Below are 18,323 nucleotides of genomic sequence, written 5' to 3'. Positions count from 1 at the left end.
TTCAGTTTTAAATTTTTTTTGCACTGCGTAGGTTTTTCTAGGGCATATTCCATCAGGCACATACCGGTCAAATTCACTTTGAACATTTATTACACTGTTAGTCTGTGGTACACACACTTCAGATGTCAGAAACTGTAACAAAGTGGGCTTAGCAACTTAACAAAACCCTTCCATCATTTCTGCAGATCGCCATACATTTTCTGAGTGCTCTTTATCACAGCCATTTGACTACTATTTTTTTTGTTAGATTTGTCAGTTCTGAGGTATTTTGATTAAAACCGCACTGAGTAATTTCACCTTTTTTCCTTCATCAATACAGTAATTTGTAAATATCCCAGGAATTTTTTTTTGTCCTCCCACCCAGGAATGCAAATGGCCATTATGTGCTCCCCAAGGTATCTCCAAATAACCCTTCTCCTCTTAACCTTAGGATTTTATTGTGTTAGTTGCTAGGTAACTGAGTAAGATTTATAGCCATCTATTGTTAATTTTGAAGGCAGTCTTCAATTTCCCCGTAAATAGCATTTGGGAGTTGGAGTCCACACCAATAAAAACTTGCAGCCCAGTCCCACTCCGTGGAGAGGAGCACCTGCTATGAAAGACGGAGCCAAGCAGAAACATAAAGCTTACGCCCTCCTCCCAAAAAAAGGGCCCAGCCCCTCTCAAAGCGGGCAGGCTGCGCACCGCTGGGGTGCTGGAGGGACCCCGGGCTCCCCCAGCCTCTGGTGCCGGCGTGGCAAAGTGTCGGCGCTGGGGCATGGGCTGTGCCGGGCACTGAGCGCATCCCGGCTGCCGCCCCGCTCTGCTCCCGGCTGCTCCTCTTCCAGCCCCCTCGTCCTCAAAATGACAGCGCTGCAGCTTTTGCCCAGAACTGGATTTCTTTGCTGTCAAGCTCAAGACTCCCCAGGCGCAGCTCTACCTCCCCTCTCTCTTAGAGGAGAGGTGGGTGGTAGATGGCCCTGGTTCATGCAGTTCCTTAACGCTTCTCAATTTGAGGCTAAACAGAGCAATCAAGTGGGGCTCTGCCAATTTGCACAAAACCTCCTTGCGCTATAGCAACAAGTCATTTTCTACTATCCCCCTTCTTAATGCCTAGAGCTCTCTTGCGATCCAGCAGAATTATTTGCTTTATGCTGTAAATTCACACTCCTTCCATGCTGCTTTTGCTTTTCAGGACCATTCCTGAAGATGAGAAAACCCAAACCTATTTGGGGTAACTCGCAGAGAGGCAAGCGGCAGCAGCCAAGGCAGGAGGTGAGTAGCCGGAGTGAAGCCATCCTGCCCTTCGCTTCCCACGGCACTGGATGTTGCTCAGTCCCTCACATTAATCATGCGTTTGCCATCCCACAGGTGGAAAGGTCCTTTTATTTATTTTCGTTAAGCTGCTTTATTGTCTCTTCTCATTGGGGAAAAAGAAAATAGCCTTTTTCTTCCCGTTTCACAGGATTGAAACCTGCTGATAAACGGGGGAGTGAGATACCTGACAAAACCAGACTGCCAGTGGTTGTGGCGGGGCGGTAGCTCAAATCAGGCAGAAGTTAGGTAGCTGCTCTAAGGGACAATTCAGAAAACTATGTCTATGGTCCTTGAGATGCCAGAAATGGTTTCTCTCCTGGCCACCAACGTTGTCAGATTTTACATTTGTGCTATTTTTACCTGCTGGAGATACTGGTTCTTTGGCCAAGGCAAACAGCCCAGGACCTACCTGCTGTCTAAAGCTTCCAATATTCCCAAGTTAAATACTTCCATACATTTAGGTTCTTGAAAGGCCCAGGCCATTAGGAATGATCAAATGGGAAAATGCCATTAGTGAAATCTGAACGCAAGTCGTATCTGGAAAGCTTCACATACCACTTGCACGACGTGGAGGAAAGCCGATGAAGAGGAGGATATACTCAGATTATCTCAGGCACCCGAGGAAGGCAGCCTCTCCCGGGGCGGGCATGCAGCTCTCGGGGGTTATTCCAGGTGAGCTACGCATCGGCACAAGGCACACCCACAGCCTTTTCCACGTAGAGTGGGATGAAGCTGTAGATGTTGACAGGAGCTGTTGGAAGGACTTTAGGACACCCCACGTAATGCAGTTCGGTCAGCAGAATTTAGGAACACCTCTAAAACACATATCTGAAGGGCAGCATCTCTCCATTTGCCCCAGCTGGATGGGGACAGCAGCTCAAGCGAAAGACAGCAGAGCGGTCGCTGTAATGCCCTTGGCTGGGGTTTCCTTAGATCATCTGTGCCACTGGTCCGGGCAGATTGTCCCCCGAGACACCTGGATTTGAAGAGACCTGGTGTGCTCAGGGATCCCCCGGGAAGAGAGCAGTGAAGGAGGGAGGAAGACAGCAAAGTCTTTCAGCAGCTGAGCCCCAGCGCAGACGAGAAGAAAGGCCGCTGGCTTCTGCTCTCACAAGGCAAGGCTCAGGCTCACCGTGTTATTCCCTGCTGCTGCCAGGCGGCAAACCTCGTGGCAACTGCTGAACTACACCTCCTTCCAGCAGCTTGGCCCGCGCCATATGCGGTTTATTATTTCAGAGCTCAGTTATTTGCCGGTTCAGCTAATGCGGGTACTTTTTATCTGTAGCTGCGTTTTCTCAAGCAGGGCTAGATTGCCACCGGTGGGTACGTGTTTGTTCTAGCTAAGCTCCGGCAAGGCGCCAGCCTCAGGGGCAAGTGCACAGCTGCATGCTCCCAACACCACAAATCTGGCCCCTACCCCAAAGGACTGGTCAAACCCGAGACCCGAAGTTGAGACAACTTCATCCGGGGAGCCCAAGCCATGCATGAGGCCAGAGCTCCAGCCCCTGGCAGCAGCTGGTACCTGCTTGCATCCTTTGCTGCAGGCAGCTTCGCTCACGCCTGCCGGGGGGATTACAGAGGCATGGGAGCAAATAAGCCCCTGCTCATATTTGCCAGTCACTGAGACCTCTACCGCAGGTCTGCCTGCACAGCGGCTAACCTGGACACGTTTGTTCTTGCCAGTTTGCAGGGAGCCATCCCCGCTTCTCGTGAGCGGGAGCAATTAAAGCATTTCACAGCAAATACTCCTTTCTGCGTGAGGGTGGGGGAAGGCAAGCAGTAAGTAGTGAATAGCTTCAAAGGGAAAGGTCAGCAAGCCAGCGAGGATGGATTAGTAAAGGACAATGCAGCAAAGACCTGATTAATTTAATTGCTCATCCGAAATGGAGTCACAGATTAAAGAAGGATGAAGAAATTATAAGCATATGAATGGAGCCAAGTAATGATTTTAAGGGAGAAAATACGCAGAGCCCTGCCTTCCCCTGCACCCTCTGCCCTGCGTACAAAGGGATTTGTATTCAGCGATTACTCCAGACTTCTGGCTCTTGTCCTCACGCTGTCTTCTCAGAGATGGAGGTACCGACTACCGATTACCAATAAATGTTTCAGTAGCTGCAGTTTGATATCGCTGCTGGTGGCTCAGATTGAGCAGGAGCATGAAAGCTAGGCATGTGCCTGCACCTGCGAGGAGATGTAATGTGGAAACCGTTTGGGCTCTTACACTCCCAGCAGAAGGTTTTCCTGGTGGAAATGGATTGACGTGCATGGCCTCAGCCTCTGCACTTCATATCCAGCCACTGCCTCGAAGGACCTGAATCAGCTTCACAAAGGAGAAATGTATTTCTACCTTCCCTCGGCTTAAAATGGTACCTACATCAGATCTCCCTGTACTTACAGTCAACAGATCATGTCTCCAAACACTTCAGAAGTAATATTTATAGCTAGAGAGAGGCAGAAGTCATTTCATGGAAAATTTCACAGGTTCGTTGTTGGTTTTTTAATTGGAACAAACAAACCAACAAACCCCCAGGAAATAAAGTATAAAAAGCATATGGGTTAGGTCAAAACACTATTCTCTTCTCATTTTGATTTTTCAAAAACTGTGCCTTATGTTTGGTAATATAAAATAGCTGAAAAATTAAGCCAACTTTGAAGTGGAAACTCAGACTCTTCTGGGAAGGCCAAAAATGACTTCTTAGCATTCTTCATCTCGCTATTGCAAAGAGAGGTCAGAAACTTGCCAACTAAATCTGCTTGTGGAAGGCTACAATTCCGATTGCCTGGATTACTCCAGCGCAGGCAAAAATACTTGGAAAATACTGGAGTGAGACCGACAGGCACCACGTTTGGCCACCGGCTCCTTCCTCCTGCACAATGCAAGCTGGAGAGCTGCCTCCAGGAATTCGTACTGCAAAAGGACTCATCCCCTCCCACTAAATGACCAACAGCTACTAAGGTTAGCGACTTCTGGATGAACTCGAATGTATTTCTTCAAAAGACTTGATCTGAAGAGTTCTCGATTTGAAGAGGTCAAGCGATGGGAGAACTTACCACGTGGGCTGAGCTGCTTCAACTGTTAACGACTCCTGGGTTTGGTTGAATTTCTGTGTCTTTGCCTGGTAGATAGAGAACTGTCTTACCTCAATGCTCTTCCCCCGGCAGAAATGCTTTCTCTAAGTCACCCTCAATTGTCTGTTTGGGAAGAGGAGTCGTGTCGGAAAGAGCCAACAGACCTGGAAGTGCCTCAGTGGACAATTGTCTTTCAAGCCCAGACTGCCCTCCTTGGCCTTTTCTGCCTCTCCCCATTTTTCAATACGATTTTCAAAGCATGGCTATGCAGGAGAAGAAGGTTTTCTAGCAAATGTCCTGAATTAGGACTAGCTCCTTGAGATGTGCGTTTCCAACAGCCTTCAATAAAATGCATTTTATTTTTCTATGGAGGAAAAAATGCCCATTATTGGGGCAGAAGGGAATGTTGAAGAGATGAAGCAATCGCCTCTGTCTCTAGCGCAATTAGTCCCGATAGGCCATACAACGAGGCTGAAGAGTGCTGTAATTTTTATAGAATAACTGATTTTAAGCATCAAAAGTGTTAAAATGACCCTTTCATTATACAGGGCTGGAAGGGTATGATTCAGGGGCTGTGCACAGACCCCCTGTTGGCTTAATTCCACAGCAGCCCATGTTTAAAGCTTTTGTAATCATTTATTAAAGATAAATGATGGAAAAGAAAGACACCTTTAAGATACCGGTCATTTAAACTAAGAGTCAAGCTTTTGAAATACCGCATGTTCTGTTTTCTGCATCTGACAGTGTTTTAGACACTGTGAGAAAGGTATCCTCTCTCCTTTTGGATTAAAAACATAGAAGCTGAAAAAAGCTGGAGCTGCCAGCTCTGAGAGATCTGCTGCATTTTCTGAGACAAAGCAAGAGGAACATACAAGGGAGGACAGAAAAATGCAACTTCTTCGCTCTTACCTGCAGCCTCTGGGGCAGAGGTGATGTAAGGCTCTGGCTGCAGTTTGTTACCTGGTGCCCTCCTGGGAGCCGGTCCCCACGTTTTCTTCCTTTTAACCCAAATTTCTTCCACCTGAATTTTCTTGTATATTTGATACTATTTTTTCAAACTTAAAATTCTAAGTTGATTTTTTTTGCGAATTTCTTTAAATAGGACTGCTAGTGGTGTGGACCAGGTCCGGCATCCCAGCTCATCCTTCAAAAACATTTGCAAAATGAACTGTTTGGCTCCCTTCTCGTCCCATGGCAAGGGGTGTCCCTGGTGCGCGGATGGCAGCACCGGTCGGTCACCAGGCACCACCGACTAGCGCATGGGCCACCTCTGAGGTAAGCTCGTGTACGTTCTGTACCTCGGGCCATTCCTCCTCCGGACAGAAGTTGGGAAGCATCAGTCTATCCGACCGGCAGGGCACGAGTGGATGGCCGTGGCCATTCTCCAGGATGGTCCCCAGACCACAGACTCCAACGCGGGCTTGGGGCAGGGCTCCATATAAACAACATTATTGCCTTCCCTCGTTCCTTTTGCATGGGACAATCAAACAAGGAACCCGAAGCTTGGAAATAAACACCAGCACAGAAAGGAATGTTTACCATTCAATGTATTATTCCCTTGTGTACAAAGTATTTTGCCTCTATAATAGCACACAGGTATTGAAATACGATGGCAAATGCAGAAAGACCATACAGACATGTCTTACAGGTCTTTTCATTTCCTTTGAGTATAAGCAGAAAGAAAAGAAACACTGTACAGGAAAGTGCTTGCAAAAAAACCCCCAGTTTGTAGAAAAATAATGGCATTGATATACAAAACCCAGAGTTGTTTCCGGAACAAGAAATTTCTAATGTCTCTGGTCCTCAAAGTCTGTTCCTATTTAATGAAGCCCATTAATGAACCACAGGATCAGTGCTCTATCATTTTCTTCCCTTATAGTTTATTTAATATTTTTTAAGGTTTCTCTTGCTCTGTTAATAGCTGCTATGAAACTATATGGTAGAAATGAATGTGTACAGGTCAAAATAATATTTCTTTTTATAAATAGCCATTCACTTCATTAGAGAAAATATAATAAGCCTGTACTTCCTAAGCACCACTGTTTCTTTCTAAAGTTCATAGTGCAATTTTCCCTTTTCCCCTACTGAAGTTATACATAAGCAATTATCATTAAAAAATCACTATTCCATTAGTACTCCTTTCCCCTTTCCCTTTTTTCTCTTTCTCTTTCCCTTTTCCCCTTTCCCTTTCCCTTCTTCCCTTTCCCTTTTTCCCTTTTCTTTTCTTTCACCTTTGAAATGGTATTTTTGGCATTTTTCTCAGAAAGGTAGAATGTATTATTGTTATGCGTAGACGTACAACATAGGTGAAATATCAGTCTTTCTAAGATAGGATCATATCTACTTATGCGCTATTAAGCCAAAAAACCCAAATTATGGGCAAGGGTCTCATTCTTTCCTCTAAGTCTGAATATTAATAAGAGCAGCAGAGGCCCACACAAAATGAGTGCAGAGCACCGGTTCTTTAGCTGCTGCACTGTAACGCAGCCCTGCTCGCCTGCGAGATGTCTCCCAGCTGACGGGAACGCGTCCATCCCCGACTGTCAGGCTGACGGGTTTCACTCTGAAGGCTGAACACAGCCCGGCGCACGCATGGGTTAGGAATCCAGGGATCGGATCGTTTATCACTATCGATCCGACTGTTTTGTTACAGACTGATTATGCATCCTTTGGGGAACTCTGCAAAAGACTCACACAAGATCCCGAGGTTGGGTTTGTTAACTGTTTGCATCCAAAATTGCAAGACTTATCTGAAGTAGCAGAGAAGCCTCTTCAGTTTTCCAAACTGCTGGCAATTTTGTGCTGAAAAGCTTCCTTTCCGTGTACTTTGTGCTCCTGGCTGCCCCGATATAAGGCGATGGGGCAGCATCTTCCTATCGCTAAGTAAAATTGTGGAGAAAGAGATAAGGGACATAGTCATAGACTACAAAAATAATCTGGTCACATCACCCCCGTTCAACGTGCTACGAAGCTCTGCGAAAACATGGCGTGCCACAAGCGGCGGGCTATGTACAGGCGGGAGCCATCGCACAGCCGCGTTCTGCGCTATGGGAGCCATCTCCTCGATGTAAAACCAACCAAAAAAAGCCAACGCTAAAGGTCTGGTTGTACACGGGATGGCGGATAGGCAAGGAGCGCAGATGCCTTACCAGGAAGATCCGAAGCAACAGAGAAGTAGGCGTAAAGCAGCCTGTTTTTGAAGGGGGGGGCAGAGTTATCTGTAAGTACAGAGCGATCTTGTTGGAACGCGGCAGAGCCGGCGCTGAAGCCTCCCTTTGCAGATGGTCTGTGAGTGAGTAGGAAGCCGGGGAAACGCTGCAGGTGCCTGCAATGGGGTCCCCCAGCCAAGAGAAAGGGGCGGCTTGGCTGGGCGTGCTGTCCCCCATCACCCGCCGCAGAGCCCACGGTCCTCGCCGGCCCCGCGGGGAGATAACACGGCGAGGACGCTTTCGGCTTCACGTTAGGATTTTGTGACAACGTCCGTAAGAAACCGCAGCGCTTCTCAGCACACAGCCCAGGGAAACATATGGCCTGATCAGCCTGGCTGGGATGAGTTAATACCCCGCTTCCAGATGGAGCCAGGAAGCACAGTGGCACATGCAATTAGGAGACAAATACATGTTTTTTTAAAAAGCGAGTTCACTTCAAAGCCCTACGAAAAAGGGGCTCGAGCTGAAGATCCGTCTGCAGGAATTTTCCTAAACCTCGGGCAGATCTTAATTTAGCTGAATCGCCTGACAATTTTTTCTGCTTTCTTCCTTTTTTCACTGATAAAGGCACTGGATTAACTAAAACTACAGAGCATTAATAAATATCATGTTAGCACCAAACCAGTGCTTTTAGCACTGGCCACAGAGGTCATGTGAAATTCAAAACATACCTAAAAGATAAAGATTGCTAATGCAACTAGCACTGTATTCATTGTCATGTTTTCCTTGAGTGCTGTCGGCCTAATCCCTAAAAATAAAATTTAAGCACATCTTGTCTATTTTCCTTACATAAAGACAGATTGAAATGCCAAAAATACCCCTATGCAGATTGTGTAGCACCGTGGAGGGCCAAAGCAGCCCGTAACTGAAGGAAAATTACTGATTGAAAGTAAACAACTGAATACAGTGACAATAAAGTATCACTTGTCATAATGCTACATATAATGTAGAGTACGCAAAATGCAGTGGTTTGACTGCAGGATTTAACAATAAAAAATAAAAATAGTAAAAGCAGCCTTAATATAATGATTTTACGTACAAAAATATTAAATCAAAATAAATAATTCCAAACATAAATATTATACTGTACATTAAGAATATGCGATCTATATACACACATAAACAGATAAAAAAAGTGGAAGGCAGAGGTATTGCATCGCTATCCTTCATCCATCTCATCTCTGCTGGCTGCTCTCGGAGAACCTGGAAAATACAGACAAGGTGCACGTTAGGGTCAGATCATCAGCTTCGCCTCTGAAACCCGTAACTAGAGACATCGGCACAAGAGCGGAGCCGAGGCGGGTGCCAGCGAGGTGGGAAGTGTGTCTCCAGTTGACGGTGTTACTCCCACAAGCGTTACTGGGGGAGGCGAGGACTGGGAGCTCTGGATCCCATCGCTCCCTGGATGCGGCGCGGGGTGGGTGGCTGTCACCGACGCACTCGGTACATGAGTGCTTTTGCAAGCGTGGCCTGATCTGCTCCTTCAGGAGGTTTTCGGGAAGATTTCCCTTCGTGCAGAAGCAGCTGCGAACTCACCATCGCTATAACACCTGAACGTCGAGGCCTGTTCCAGATGATGGAGTACATTTCCCACAGTAACCGCCACATTTTCCTACTACTTTGGTACCATCCTGCAGGCAAAATCAGAAATAACATCTCATGTAAGGGCTTAGGAACTCCACACTGTGAAAGGGCCAGATCCAGGTTATTCTAGCCAGGATTTTTAATAGAAAATGTCTTGGAAGGAAAGCAAATTATGCCTAAATCAATCTACAAAATCACCGTTATATTTAAATATATGCAAATGTAATTCCCTTTAGTGCTACCAGGTCAGATGGTGAACACAAATAAGAAAGGCTAGTTTTGATCTATTACATTGAGAGATGCCCAAGGAGAAGGCCATTTGGAGGGATATCTCAAGGGTATCTGCTTTCTCCAATTTGCCCCAGAGTGAATAACTGTAATGAGTGGAAAACTTGGATCATGCAAGAGAAAAACCACATCCAGACAACAACAGCACCTCCGTTGTGCCTGAGCACGTGAAGGGCACAGGAAGGATATTTGCAGGCAACACCAGGAAACATCCATTTGGAAAGGAAAGGCCTGGAGTGGCTCCAGAGCCAAGACGAGAGGGCAAGCGATGGGGTGAGGCTATGCCACTTGCTAAGGTGCCGTCCCCTCTCAGCTCTGCCCACAGCCAGAAGAGCCAAGGGAAGACGCGGAGTGGTCCTGGGGTTGGTCCGGTCTCCAGGAGAGCCCAGCAAGCGTGGTGCAACTCCAGTCTTGAGTCAGGAGATTAACACCTCCACCTGGCCTTCCTCATCCCACCTCTGCAGAGTCTTTCGCCTCTTGGTCATTACAATGGACAGACAGTCCTTGCAGGGAATTCAACCCTCAATTACCAGAAAATTGGACTTAAGTGCAGGACAGGCTGGCACAAAGCATTTATTTTTAAATGAGCTCCATCCTGCCCTTGACACTATTGATCTGTGATTGCAGCAGGCTGCTATCATCTCTTCTCGCTATGCCTTTCTTTCTGCAGATGCTGCAGGCAATTACACCCCTGGAACAGAGTTTGACAGATGCCACCGGGTGATGGAGGTAAGAGTTGTCTCTTAGACCCCCTGTCCCTTAAAGTCTGTTTTAATTCTGCCAACCGTGATTGTGGCCGCTCTCTGCAACCCCAAAGTCGGCTGCCCGGGCTTCTCCTTTCGGAAGGGGAGAAGAACAGCAAAGCACCTGCCAGAACACACGGATGGGGTCTGTGCTGGTCCTCTTGCACTGGAGGGTACTTTGCTGCAGCATGGTCGGACCAGTAGCATTTAATTCTCCTTTAAGAGCCCCAGCACTGACGAAGCTCATGGGCTCAAGGGGTTCCCCAGAGCCAGGGAGATTGAAAGCAGTACAGGAGAGGATATTTTGCAAATTGCTTTTTGTTAGATGATTATGGTGACCTCCTTAGGAGAGTTTTAACAGGGGCAATCGGGATGACTCACATGAAGCAACAGCCAAAAAAGCAGTCCCGAGGTTCTCCAATTTCAGAACATGACACAGGAGCAACGGTGCGAAGGCACACAATGGCAAAGGGGCAGGCAAATTAAGCCGTACAAGTTCAAATTTGGCTGTGGAGTGATTCTGAAGGCCTACCTGGCTTACCCAGAGGCCTCAGGGTCAGCAGAGCCATGGGCAGGGGACGGTGCCCCGGGGTGCAGCGTGCTGTGGGGCACCCCCAGCCCACCGGAGCTCGGGTGACTGGGGTCTCTCCAAGGAGATAAACCCAGACCAGCCCGTTGGGAAGGTCCATGTCCTCCATGCTTTATTAGCAACATTTTGGGAACAATTCCTCCTCGGGGCACTCGCCTGGCACCCGGACCCTCTCCGGCAGGTCAAGCCCCGCTCTGCAACCCTGACCCCGTGCGCCCCGGTCCTGCCTGCCGTGTGATGCACGTTCCGTGCCGGACATCTCAGACAACTAATTAAGGATACGTCTGCCCCACAGCACTCAGCGTTTTCAGCTTCATAGTTAAGCAGGCTCACTAATTAATTGCAATAACTCAAATCAAGTTAAACCTGTTAGGGCCCCCCCATCTCACATACAATTACGGGCAACACTTCATTTCTGATGTCAGATGTTAGATTTTTGTTAGCCTCTACTTGGAAGATGTTGCCATGAAAGACAACAATTAGAAACTTCTCATGAGCGGGTATAACCGTAATTAAAATTACAACTTACTGGGGATTTTTGAATTTCCGACACTGCGTAATTCCCTTGTGAGAGCCACTTTGCCGTTCCCGTTAAGGACAGGCCTGTCCCATAAAGGTCTATGCTGAAGCGACCCTAAAAAACAAGCAGATGAGCCTGGTTATCCCGAAATGCCGTGCTTTTGCCACGGTGTCACTTTTCTACCAGGATCTTGCTGGCAAAGTTTTCAATTTTCTCCATCGCTCTGATAGTGATTAGCACATACTGTACAAATCACAGCATGTCTCGGGTTAGGAATTTCCTTCTCGTTGGTGGCCGCAGGGAAGGAGGGGCTTTATCTTGGTTTTTCACTGCTTTTTCTTGGGTTTGCGCTGCTTTTTTGCAGTTTGCCGGCTGAGGGCATTCTTGGCTTTTCCATGGCAAACTGCGGAGCCTGACGTGCTCCAGCAGCTGATGGGAAAGGTATCCCAGGGCTGCAGCCACTCTCGCTGTTCCCTCCTCAACTGGAGAGGGCACACTTGTCCTTATTTTCCTTATTTTCCACTGGGCTTTTTTTTTTTTTTCCTCCCCACAGACTTCAGTAATATCAAAACTCTTTCATTTGTTTATTTCTTAAAAATGTCCTTCACTTCATTCCACCCTGTCTCAAAATGCATAAAACGGGTGGAAAATGAATGGCTATGTCTGCATCCAACGCAGAATCCCCCCAGCCTTCCCCTTACCCCCATGGCAGACCCCAGCCCTGCCTGTTTCTGGACCCAAGGAGGGATCCTGTGGCCACATCCCCGGGCTGACCCGCAGCCCAGCACGGCCGTACAGTACCAGATGGCTGTTAGCTTTGCTCCCTGCACTTGCTGCCTTGGGAATGTTGATTTTCTGCAAGGAGCAAACTGTCTGGGCCAGGTGGATGGATATTAACATTCATGAGCCCTCCCGAGGTAAGAAGTCAATCCCTAAGCCGCTGAGCTGTGCAGAAAAGTGTCAGCTCCGAAAGTAGGGAGGGAAGGAGATGGAGAGGTTTGCCCTCTGCCGTCTGTTGCTGCAACTCCCTACTTAATGCCCTTTGCAAATATGGTCTACCCAATGCCTTGGACTATCCAAACATACCATTTATCATCCCCCAGCTCCACAGAAACTCGGTGTGCTGGGGACATGGATCAAGCCACCTGTAGCACAGTGTTAATTAGTCTCCTAAAGACTTTCTTGAAAGCATATTTCTTCCAAGAGATTGGGCTAGATGTCCTACATCGCCTCCTGAAGCTACTGAGGATGCGACTTAGCACATGCCCAGCTCTGTGCTTTTGTGGCCGGGCACCTCGTGGTGCTGGGACGGGCTGGATTTGTCCAAAGGGCACTGCCTTCGTTTTGTCAGTGTTTTCCCAGCCCCAAAGTGGAGTGAGTGATGGTCCCACCGGCCTGCTGTGAAAATAAGCAGCAGGGCGTGGGGATGGTGGGACAGCGGCTGGTGGGTACCATTGCCATCTGACTGATGGAATCTGTCGGTCCACCAGCAGAAACCCGACCTGTTCCTGCCCTGCAAATGCCCTCTCCTTCTCAGGCATGTCCCCTTGAGCTGGTTTGGCAGGAGTCCTGCTGTCTTCTCCATCCAGAGAAGGTTATCCCACCCATCTTCCCACACCCTGCAAACAGCAGTTTCAGCAGATACGAGACTGCGGAAGGCAGAGGCAGGGTCCCAGGGCATCCCGATGGCCTGATTCACTACTGCTCTCCCTGCCCAGCATTTCCACCAAGCCCTGCCACGGACTGATGCCCTTACCTTCGGCTACACATGCAAAGCTCAGCCCTTCTCCCACAGCTTATTTCTTCTTCCTTTTCTCCTTTACTGTTGACAGTTTGAGCACCCGCAGGGGGCTGCGGGAGCCCTGGGGAATGTCCCTTAGCCAGTCCCGACACTGGTCTGATAATAACCCGACATTTTCCCGTGTGGAAAATGGAGAGTGCTTTCTGCACGGCAAAGGGAGAAGTTTCCGACCACTGAGATGAGAATGTGACACTCACTGGTGTTGGGCTGATGAGATCAGCAGTAATTAATAGAGGGCCTGGACAAAACAAATGGCACCAATGCCTATGAAATGCTATTGTCAAATACCTGCGGGCATTTGGCTGCACTGTAGCAGTCCCCAGCAGTGGCATAAGGAACGGGTCGTCCGTCATGTGTCCGTGCAAACTGTAAATCAGTCGCTGTGGAGAATAGTTGGTGAATAACACGGAGAGAAAGATGCAGGGAGAGAGACAAAATAAATGTAAACATGCTCTTCGCTAACGTTTAAATTCAGTAAAGCTGGCTTCATACATTAATCTTGAGAGTCAAGACTGCTGGATTCTTAATATTAAATCCCCCAATTCATCCCACATGTGACTCCCAGCACACGAGCACTCAATTTAACAGGACACTTACACGCTCAACGTCTACAGCTCCGTTTAAGTACATCGGTGATTTAGGGCCTAGGTATAAATAACAACAAAACTCGAACCCATGACTTGGGTTTTATTGCTCTATCAGAAAACTCCTCACTTTCAAGAAGGCCACGGGACCTCCTAAATCTCCCTTTTAAACGAAGGCAAGCAGCCGTCTGTGTGCTCTCCTGGCTGCCCCAGCCCAGGGGTCGGGGTTTCAAAGGGAGTTGGGGTATTTGGCTCTGGAGGGATCTGAAGTAACCCAGACTCATTTAGATGGGGCTGTGAGATAGCTCCTGCCTGACAGAGGCAGGTGCCCAGCTCCTTTTGAAATTCAAAGGGCGCTGGTATCAAATTCCCCGAGGGTGGTTCCTTTGAGATCTCTACCTAGGAGCTTTTACAGGCTATTAGTAGCTTTTTACAGATTGATAGACTGGGAGGTCTCATGGCTTGAAAATTAAGTGATTAAAAAACCTTATCAGATAAAGAGTCATTTTACAAGGAAGGGTTTTGATTTGCTAAAAAATCTCTGCTATTTACTGAATGAACCCCCAACAATATGTTGTATTTTTAAAACATTTGTTGGAAACTGATAGCATCCCTGGAGTCAGGGGGACTGAAACCATAACCCCATGGGATGCTGAGGGCTCTCCGGCGGCGGGATGGCTCCCAGCTCCCATGAATGACAAGAGAGGCAGGGCATCACTTACATTGCACAGCTACAGTCCCCTCCTCCCCTGCAAATCCAGGGCCCCAGCTCCATCACTGTCCACACAAGTTATCTGCCCGTGGTCCGGCTCTGCCAAGAGCCTCCTCCGCCCTGGCCCCGCGGGAGCCGCATCCCGACCCCAGGGGAGGCCCCCGCACTGGGATCTCCTGACACGTCTGTGTGTAAAATGGGGGGCCAGCTCCCCCTTGGTTAAGCTTTCTGCCTGAGTCCAGTCTGAAAATAGGAGACCAAATGAAATAAAATCCTTCAGAAAATACACTGGCCTGCCGGAAGCAGCAAATATTAATCCTGTATAGCAGATGCACCAGCGACTGTCTTAATATTTTCCCGTATTACAGAGAAATAAGACGAGCATCTCGGACACACTTGAGTTGCAGTCTCTAAGTGTAAAGCAGCAAACAGGTGACCAAGTTTAAAAGCAGCTTTTAAGAGGAGAGCTCAGGAATATTGCCCACGAGAGTACTACTGCTTGTTTGTAGTTACAGCTATATTTGTGTAAAATAAACAATTTTTTTTTTAATGGCAAGGCCCTGTTTTTACTCACTTATTATTTGCATAGTGTTCAGGTCCAGCCTTACTTTGCTGAAGGTGGAAAACCCAGCTGCTGTGTAATCTTTCCTACACTGGCAGTCTTCTCGTCTGCTCCCGTTATACGGACATTCAGTCGGGTTATGCAATCTAAATCAAAAGAAAACCCTTTCTACTCATGACAGGAAAATATTGCCATGGAAAACAAAAATATTGTGAAGCTCAGGATTAAGAGATTTCTTACCTGTATCCATACACTTCCGAAAAATTCTCTGCATCCCCATTTACCAGGGTCACGTACTCCTTTGGGCTGTCAGTCTGCATCCCAGAGCAATACACCTGAGAGAGAGAGGCCAGAATTTTGTCAGGCATCATGTGCAAAGGGATGGCCAAGAAAACTGAAGGTAGAAAATCCAAGAGTGGAAGCGAAGAGCACACGCAGGGTCCTCTTCACCTTCGGAAAATGCATTAACTATCGATCTGTTGCTGAAATGCACCTTTAACGTCTTTCCTTTGACTTGAAGGAAATATTCGCCATCTTCAGTGACACCTTTGAGATTTTTAACGTCTTTGCAACTCCTTGGTAATTCACCTGAAACAAAACAGAAATACTTGTAGTCACTGAGCAACTGTACATCAAAATTTCTTTTGTAACACTGCGAGGCATCCAAAGCATCAAAACACCTTGTTTATTTTTAAGAGGTCTCCCTGAGGTGCCTTAGCGCTTAGTTGGATGGCTCCCAATGCCTGGAAATACTGCACATCTCTAGGAGTTTGATGGGAACAGATGCTCAAGCCACGAGAAAGGCAAAGGAAGGTGCAAATCCGCAGACTTACAGTCATGGACGTTGTGGCATGTCCTCCTCTCTTCGGGTTTCAGATCCGCATGGCACAAGCTGCTGACCTGGTCATCGTTTGTCAAACACTGCACCGACCGGTGCATGACTCCAACTCCACAGGTGACGGAGCACTGCAAGACAGAAGGCAGAGATGCGTATTTTATCTCCAGGGCTTCTGGGCTCCAGAAGAGCAGAGACAGCCCGTTTCCCTTGTATCAAGAGACAGCAGCAAAGGCCCCAATCCTGCAAAGTGTTCAAACACAGACATAATTTTAATCAAACAAGTAATCCCTTTTATTATTAATCCTTTCATTATTATTATCGTCATCACTAATTATTTCAAGAAGACTACTGAACTTCGCTCAGCACTTAAACACTTTCCAGGATGAGGCAGTATTGGTTAAGGTGAACCATGAGCTCACGTGAAATTGTTTATTTTTCACACTAGGAAGGTCGTACAAGAGAGAAATGTTCACCAGAAGGCCTGAATGGTAGAAATCCTCTCCTGGTGGCTGGGAGACATTGCTTGGGACTGACAGGGGCCTCTGAACAAACACGACATTGTTTGTTTTCTATCCAAATTGAACCAAAAACCCCACAGTCTCCAAACCCTCTCTCCCCTCGTCCTCTGGAAAAATGGCTAAATCTGCGCAAACACTGGGTCATCCTCAAACAGCCCAAATCAAGGGCAATCTTAGGGCTGAAATTGCAAAAGTTACTGGAGCTTCGGAGCAGCAGCCGTCCACGCTGGCTGCCGCTGAGCCTGGGCGATGGGAGGTGGGAGCGTCCTGCTTCCCCCCCGTGACTTGTTCTTTCAGTACTTGAGAACTGAAAATCAGCTCTTCCTGCAGGTACCAGGTTAGGCTGCCAGGAAAATGATGTTGCTCATCTATTTAGAAATTATTAGTCTAAAGGAGCACACCATGAAGGAGAGGGTCTTCAACGGCTCATGGTATTCACAACTTGGCGTTTACTCTTTATCAGGTCCAAATCCATAAAACTTAACTAAGGAGCTGAGCAGGACTCTCTTTGTCCATCAAAGGTGATGGTAGTTTATATTAAATCCCTTTGAAAATCAGAGATGAGAAGGGTCGTGGCACTTGGTAGTCACTGGGATGTTCAGCAGCCCAAAGCGAGGAGAAAGTCTTGCTCTCTGAAATGGATACTCTTTGCAATGAAGTTGTATTAACGAGTTGGTCATTTTGAACTGAAATTCTAGGGGAAAATACCAATTAATTGAGGCTGAGCTCTTTGCTCTAACTGCTCTGCCCTGACTTGCAGGGAGGATCTGAAGCTTCCTATGGGGCAGGAGGAACTTAGGTTTCAAACAGCTCTGCCATTTACTGTGACAACTTCCACTACATTTTGCTTGACTTGACCCTTGTTGCCTTGTAAAGGTTTGACAAGTTCCTACAAATGCCTGAGCTGGGTTAATAAATCAAATTTATGGGAGAAACACCACATTTCAAAGAATGCCTGAAGCCCAACGAAGTGAAATGTTATCACCTTAACTAAAATTTGATCTTGTAGTTCAGGCCCCAGAAGAGGCTCAACACGAATAACTTTAGCAGAAAGGCTAAGTTCTTTCCCCTGCCCTGTCCCAGCATTTGTAAGAAGAAGGGGGGAGAAAAAAAAAAAAAGAAAGAAAAATCCTTTTAAGGCTGAAATTACCCGTGTTTTGGCCTTTTGGTGGTTCCCAAGTCTTGCTCATATACATGGCCAAGTGGGATCAACCCCAGTTGCCAGATATCCATGGATCCCTCTAGCACAAGGCTTTCAAACCCTTATTTTCTGGCAATGACCCCACTTTCTGACTAAGCATTCAGCATGACCATCAACACTACCCCAAATTTTGGCTATGTCCGAATTTTCATGAAGATCATGACTCTACTTGTGGCTGCTGGGACTCCCCCATATGATGGGGTTCACTCTGGAGCATGGAGCCCTACACACACCGGGGCTGCCGCTGCACGAGGGTATTCATTGCATTAATTTATGCAGCTCTTAAACATTCGCCCGCCAAACCTTCAGACTGTGTCCCCGGTGTAAAGAAAAATAAGTTTGTTCCAATTTTTTCAGTTAAAAAATGAAGTTTGCCAAACTTACGCTTCCCCAGTTGCCGACGCGCCAGGATGCCGAGACAGGGCACTCCCCAAGGTAGCAGGGCTGGATGTTGGGCGGCTGTGTGCCGGGGCAGTTGACCGTGTTCTGGTACCCGTACTCGTAGTGGTCCTTCCCGGTGTAAATCTCGCTGCAGGACACCAGGCGCTGCCTGTATCCCTTCCCGCACGTGACGGAGCACTGCGGGCAGAGGAAGCGCCTGTTACGCACGGTTTGGGAAGGCTGCCTGAAACGGGGAGGAAAAGCAGGCTTGCCAGCTTTTAACATGGCAAGCAGCTCCGAGGGATCACTAGTAACTATTTAAGCCAGCCACGAGTATTGTGAGTGGCTACAAGTGGGCTGGTGTCCGACACTGCCTTTGAGCACCCAATTCCTCCCTGTGCTGCTCCTACCGCTGCTCCAGGACCCTC

The 18,323-nt window shown here is 47.6% G+C and overlaps 1 protein-coding gene across 1 annotated transcript in view; it reads right to left on the bottom strand.

Moving 5' to 3' along the window:
• Window positions 1-8,494: 8,494 nt before the first annotated feature.
• Window positions 8,495-18,323, bottom strand: part of ADAMTS9 (ADAM metallopeptidase with thrombospondin type 1 motif 9) — an 83,503-nt gene continuing 73,674 nt past the window's right edge. The window contains exons 32-40 of the mRNA XM_075158694.1: window positions 17,899-18,093; window positions 15,791-15,923; window positions 15,451-15,545; window positions 15,198-15,292; window positions 14,970-15,103; window positions 13,388-13,479; window positions 11,308-11,412; window positions 9,111-9,205; window positions 8,495-8,777 (exon numbers count right to left, since the gene is read on the bottom strand). Coding sequence (XP_075014795.1) covers window positions 9,116-9,205; window positions 11,308-11,412; window positions 13,388-13,479; window positions 14,970-15,103; window positions 15,198-15,292; window positions 15,451-15,545; window positions 15,791-15,923; window positions 17,899-18,093 — 939 coding nt within the window. The 3' untranslated portion in view covers window positions 8,495-8,777; window positions 9,111-9,115. The remainder of the gene's footprint in view (window positions 8,778-9,110; window positions 9,206-11,307; window positions 11,413-13,387; window positions 13,480-14,969; window positions 15,104-15,197; window positions 15,293-15,450; window positions 15,546-15,790; window positions 15,924-17,898; window positions 18,094-18,323) is intronic.

The sequence above is a fragment of the Calonectris borealis genome, chromosome 10 (genome assembly GCF_964195595.1).
Source record: "Calonectris borealis chromosome 10, bCalBor7.hap1.2, whole genome shotgun sequence".
NCBI classification, from domain to species: Eukaryota; Metazoa; Chordata; class Aves; order Procellariiformes; family Procellariidae; genus Calonectris; species Calonectris borealis.
The sequence above is the reverse complement of the archived record's forward strand: the minus strand, read 5'-3'. Positions and strand labels throughout refer to the sequence as shown.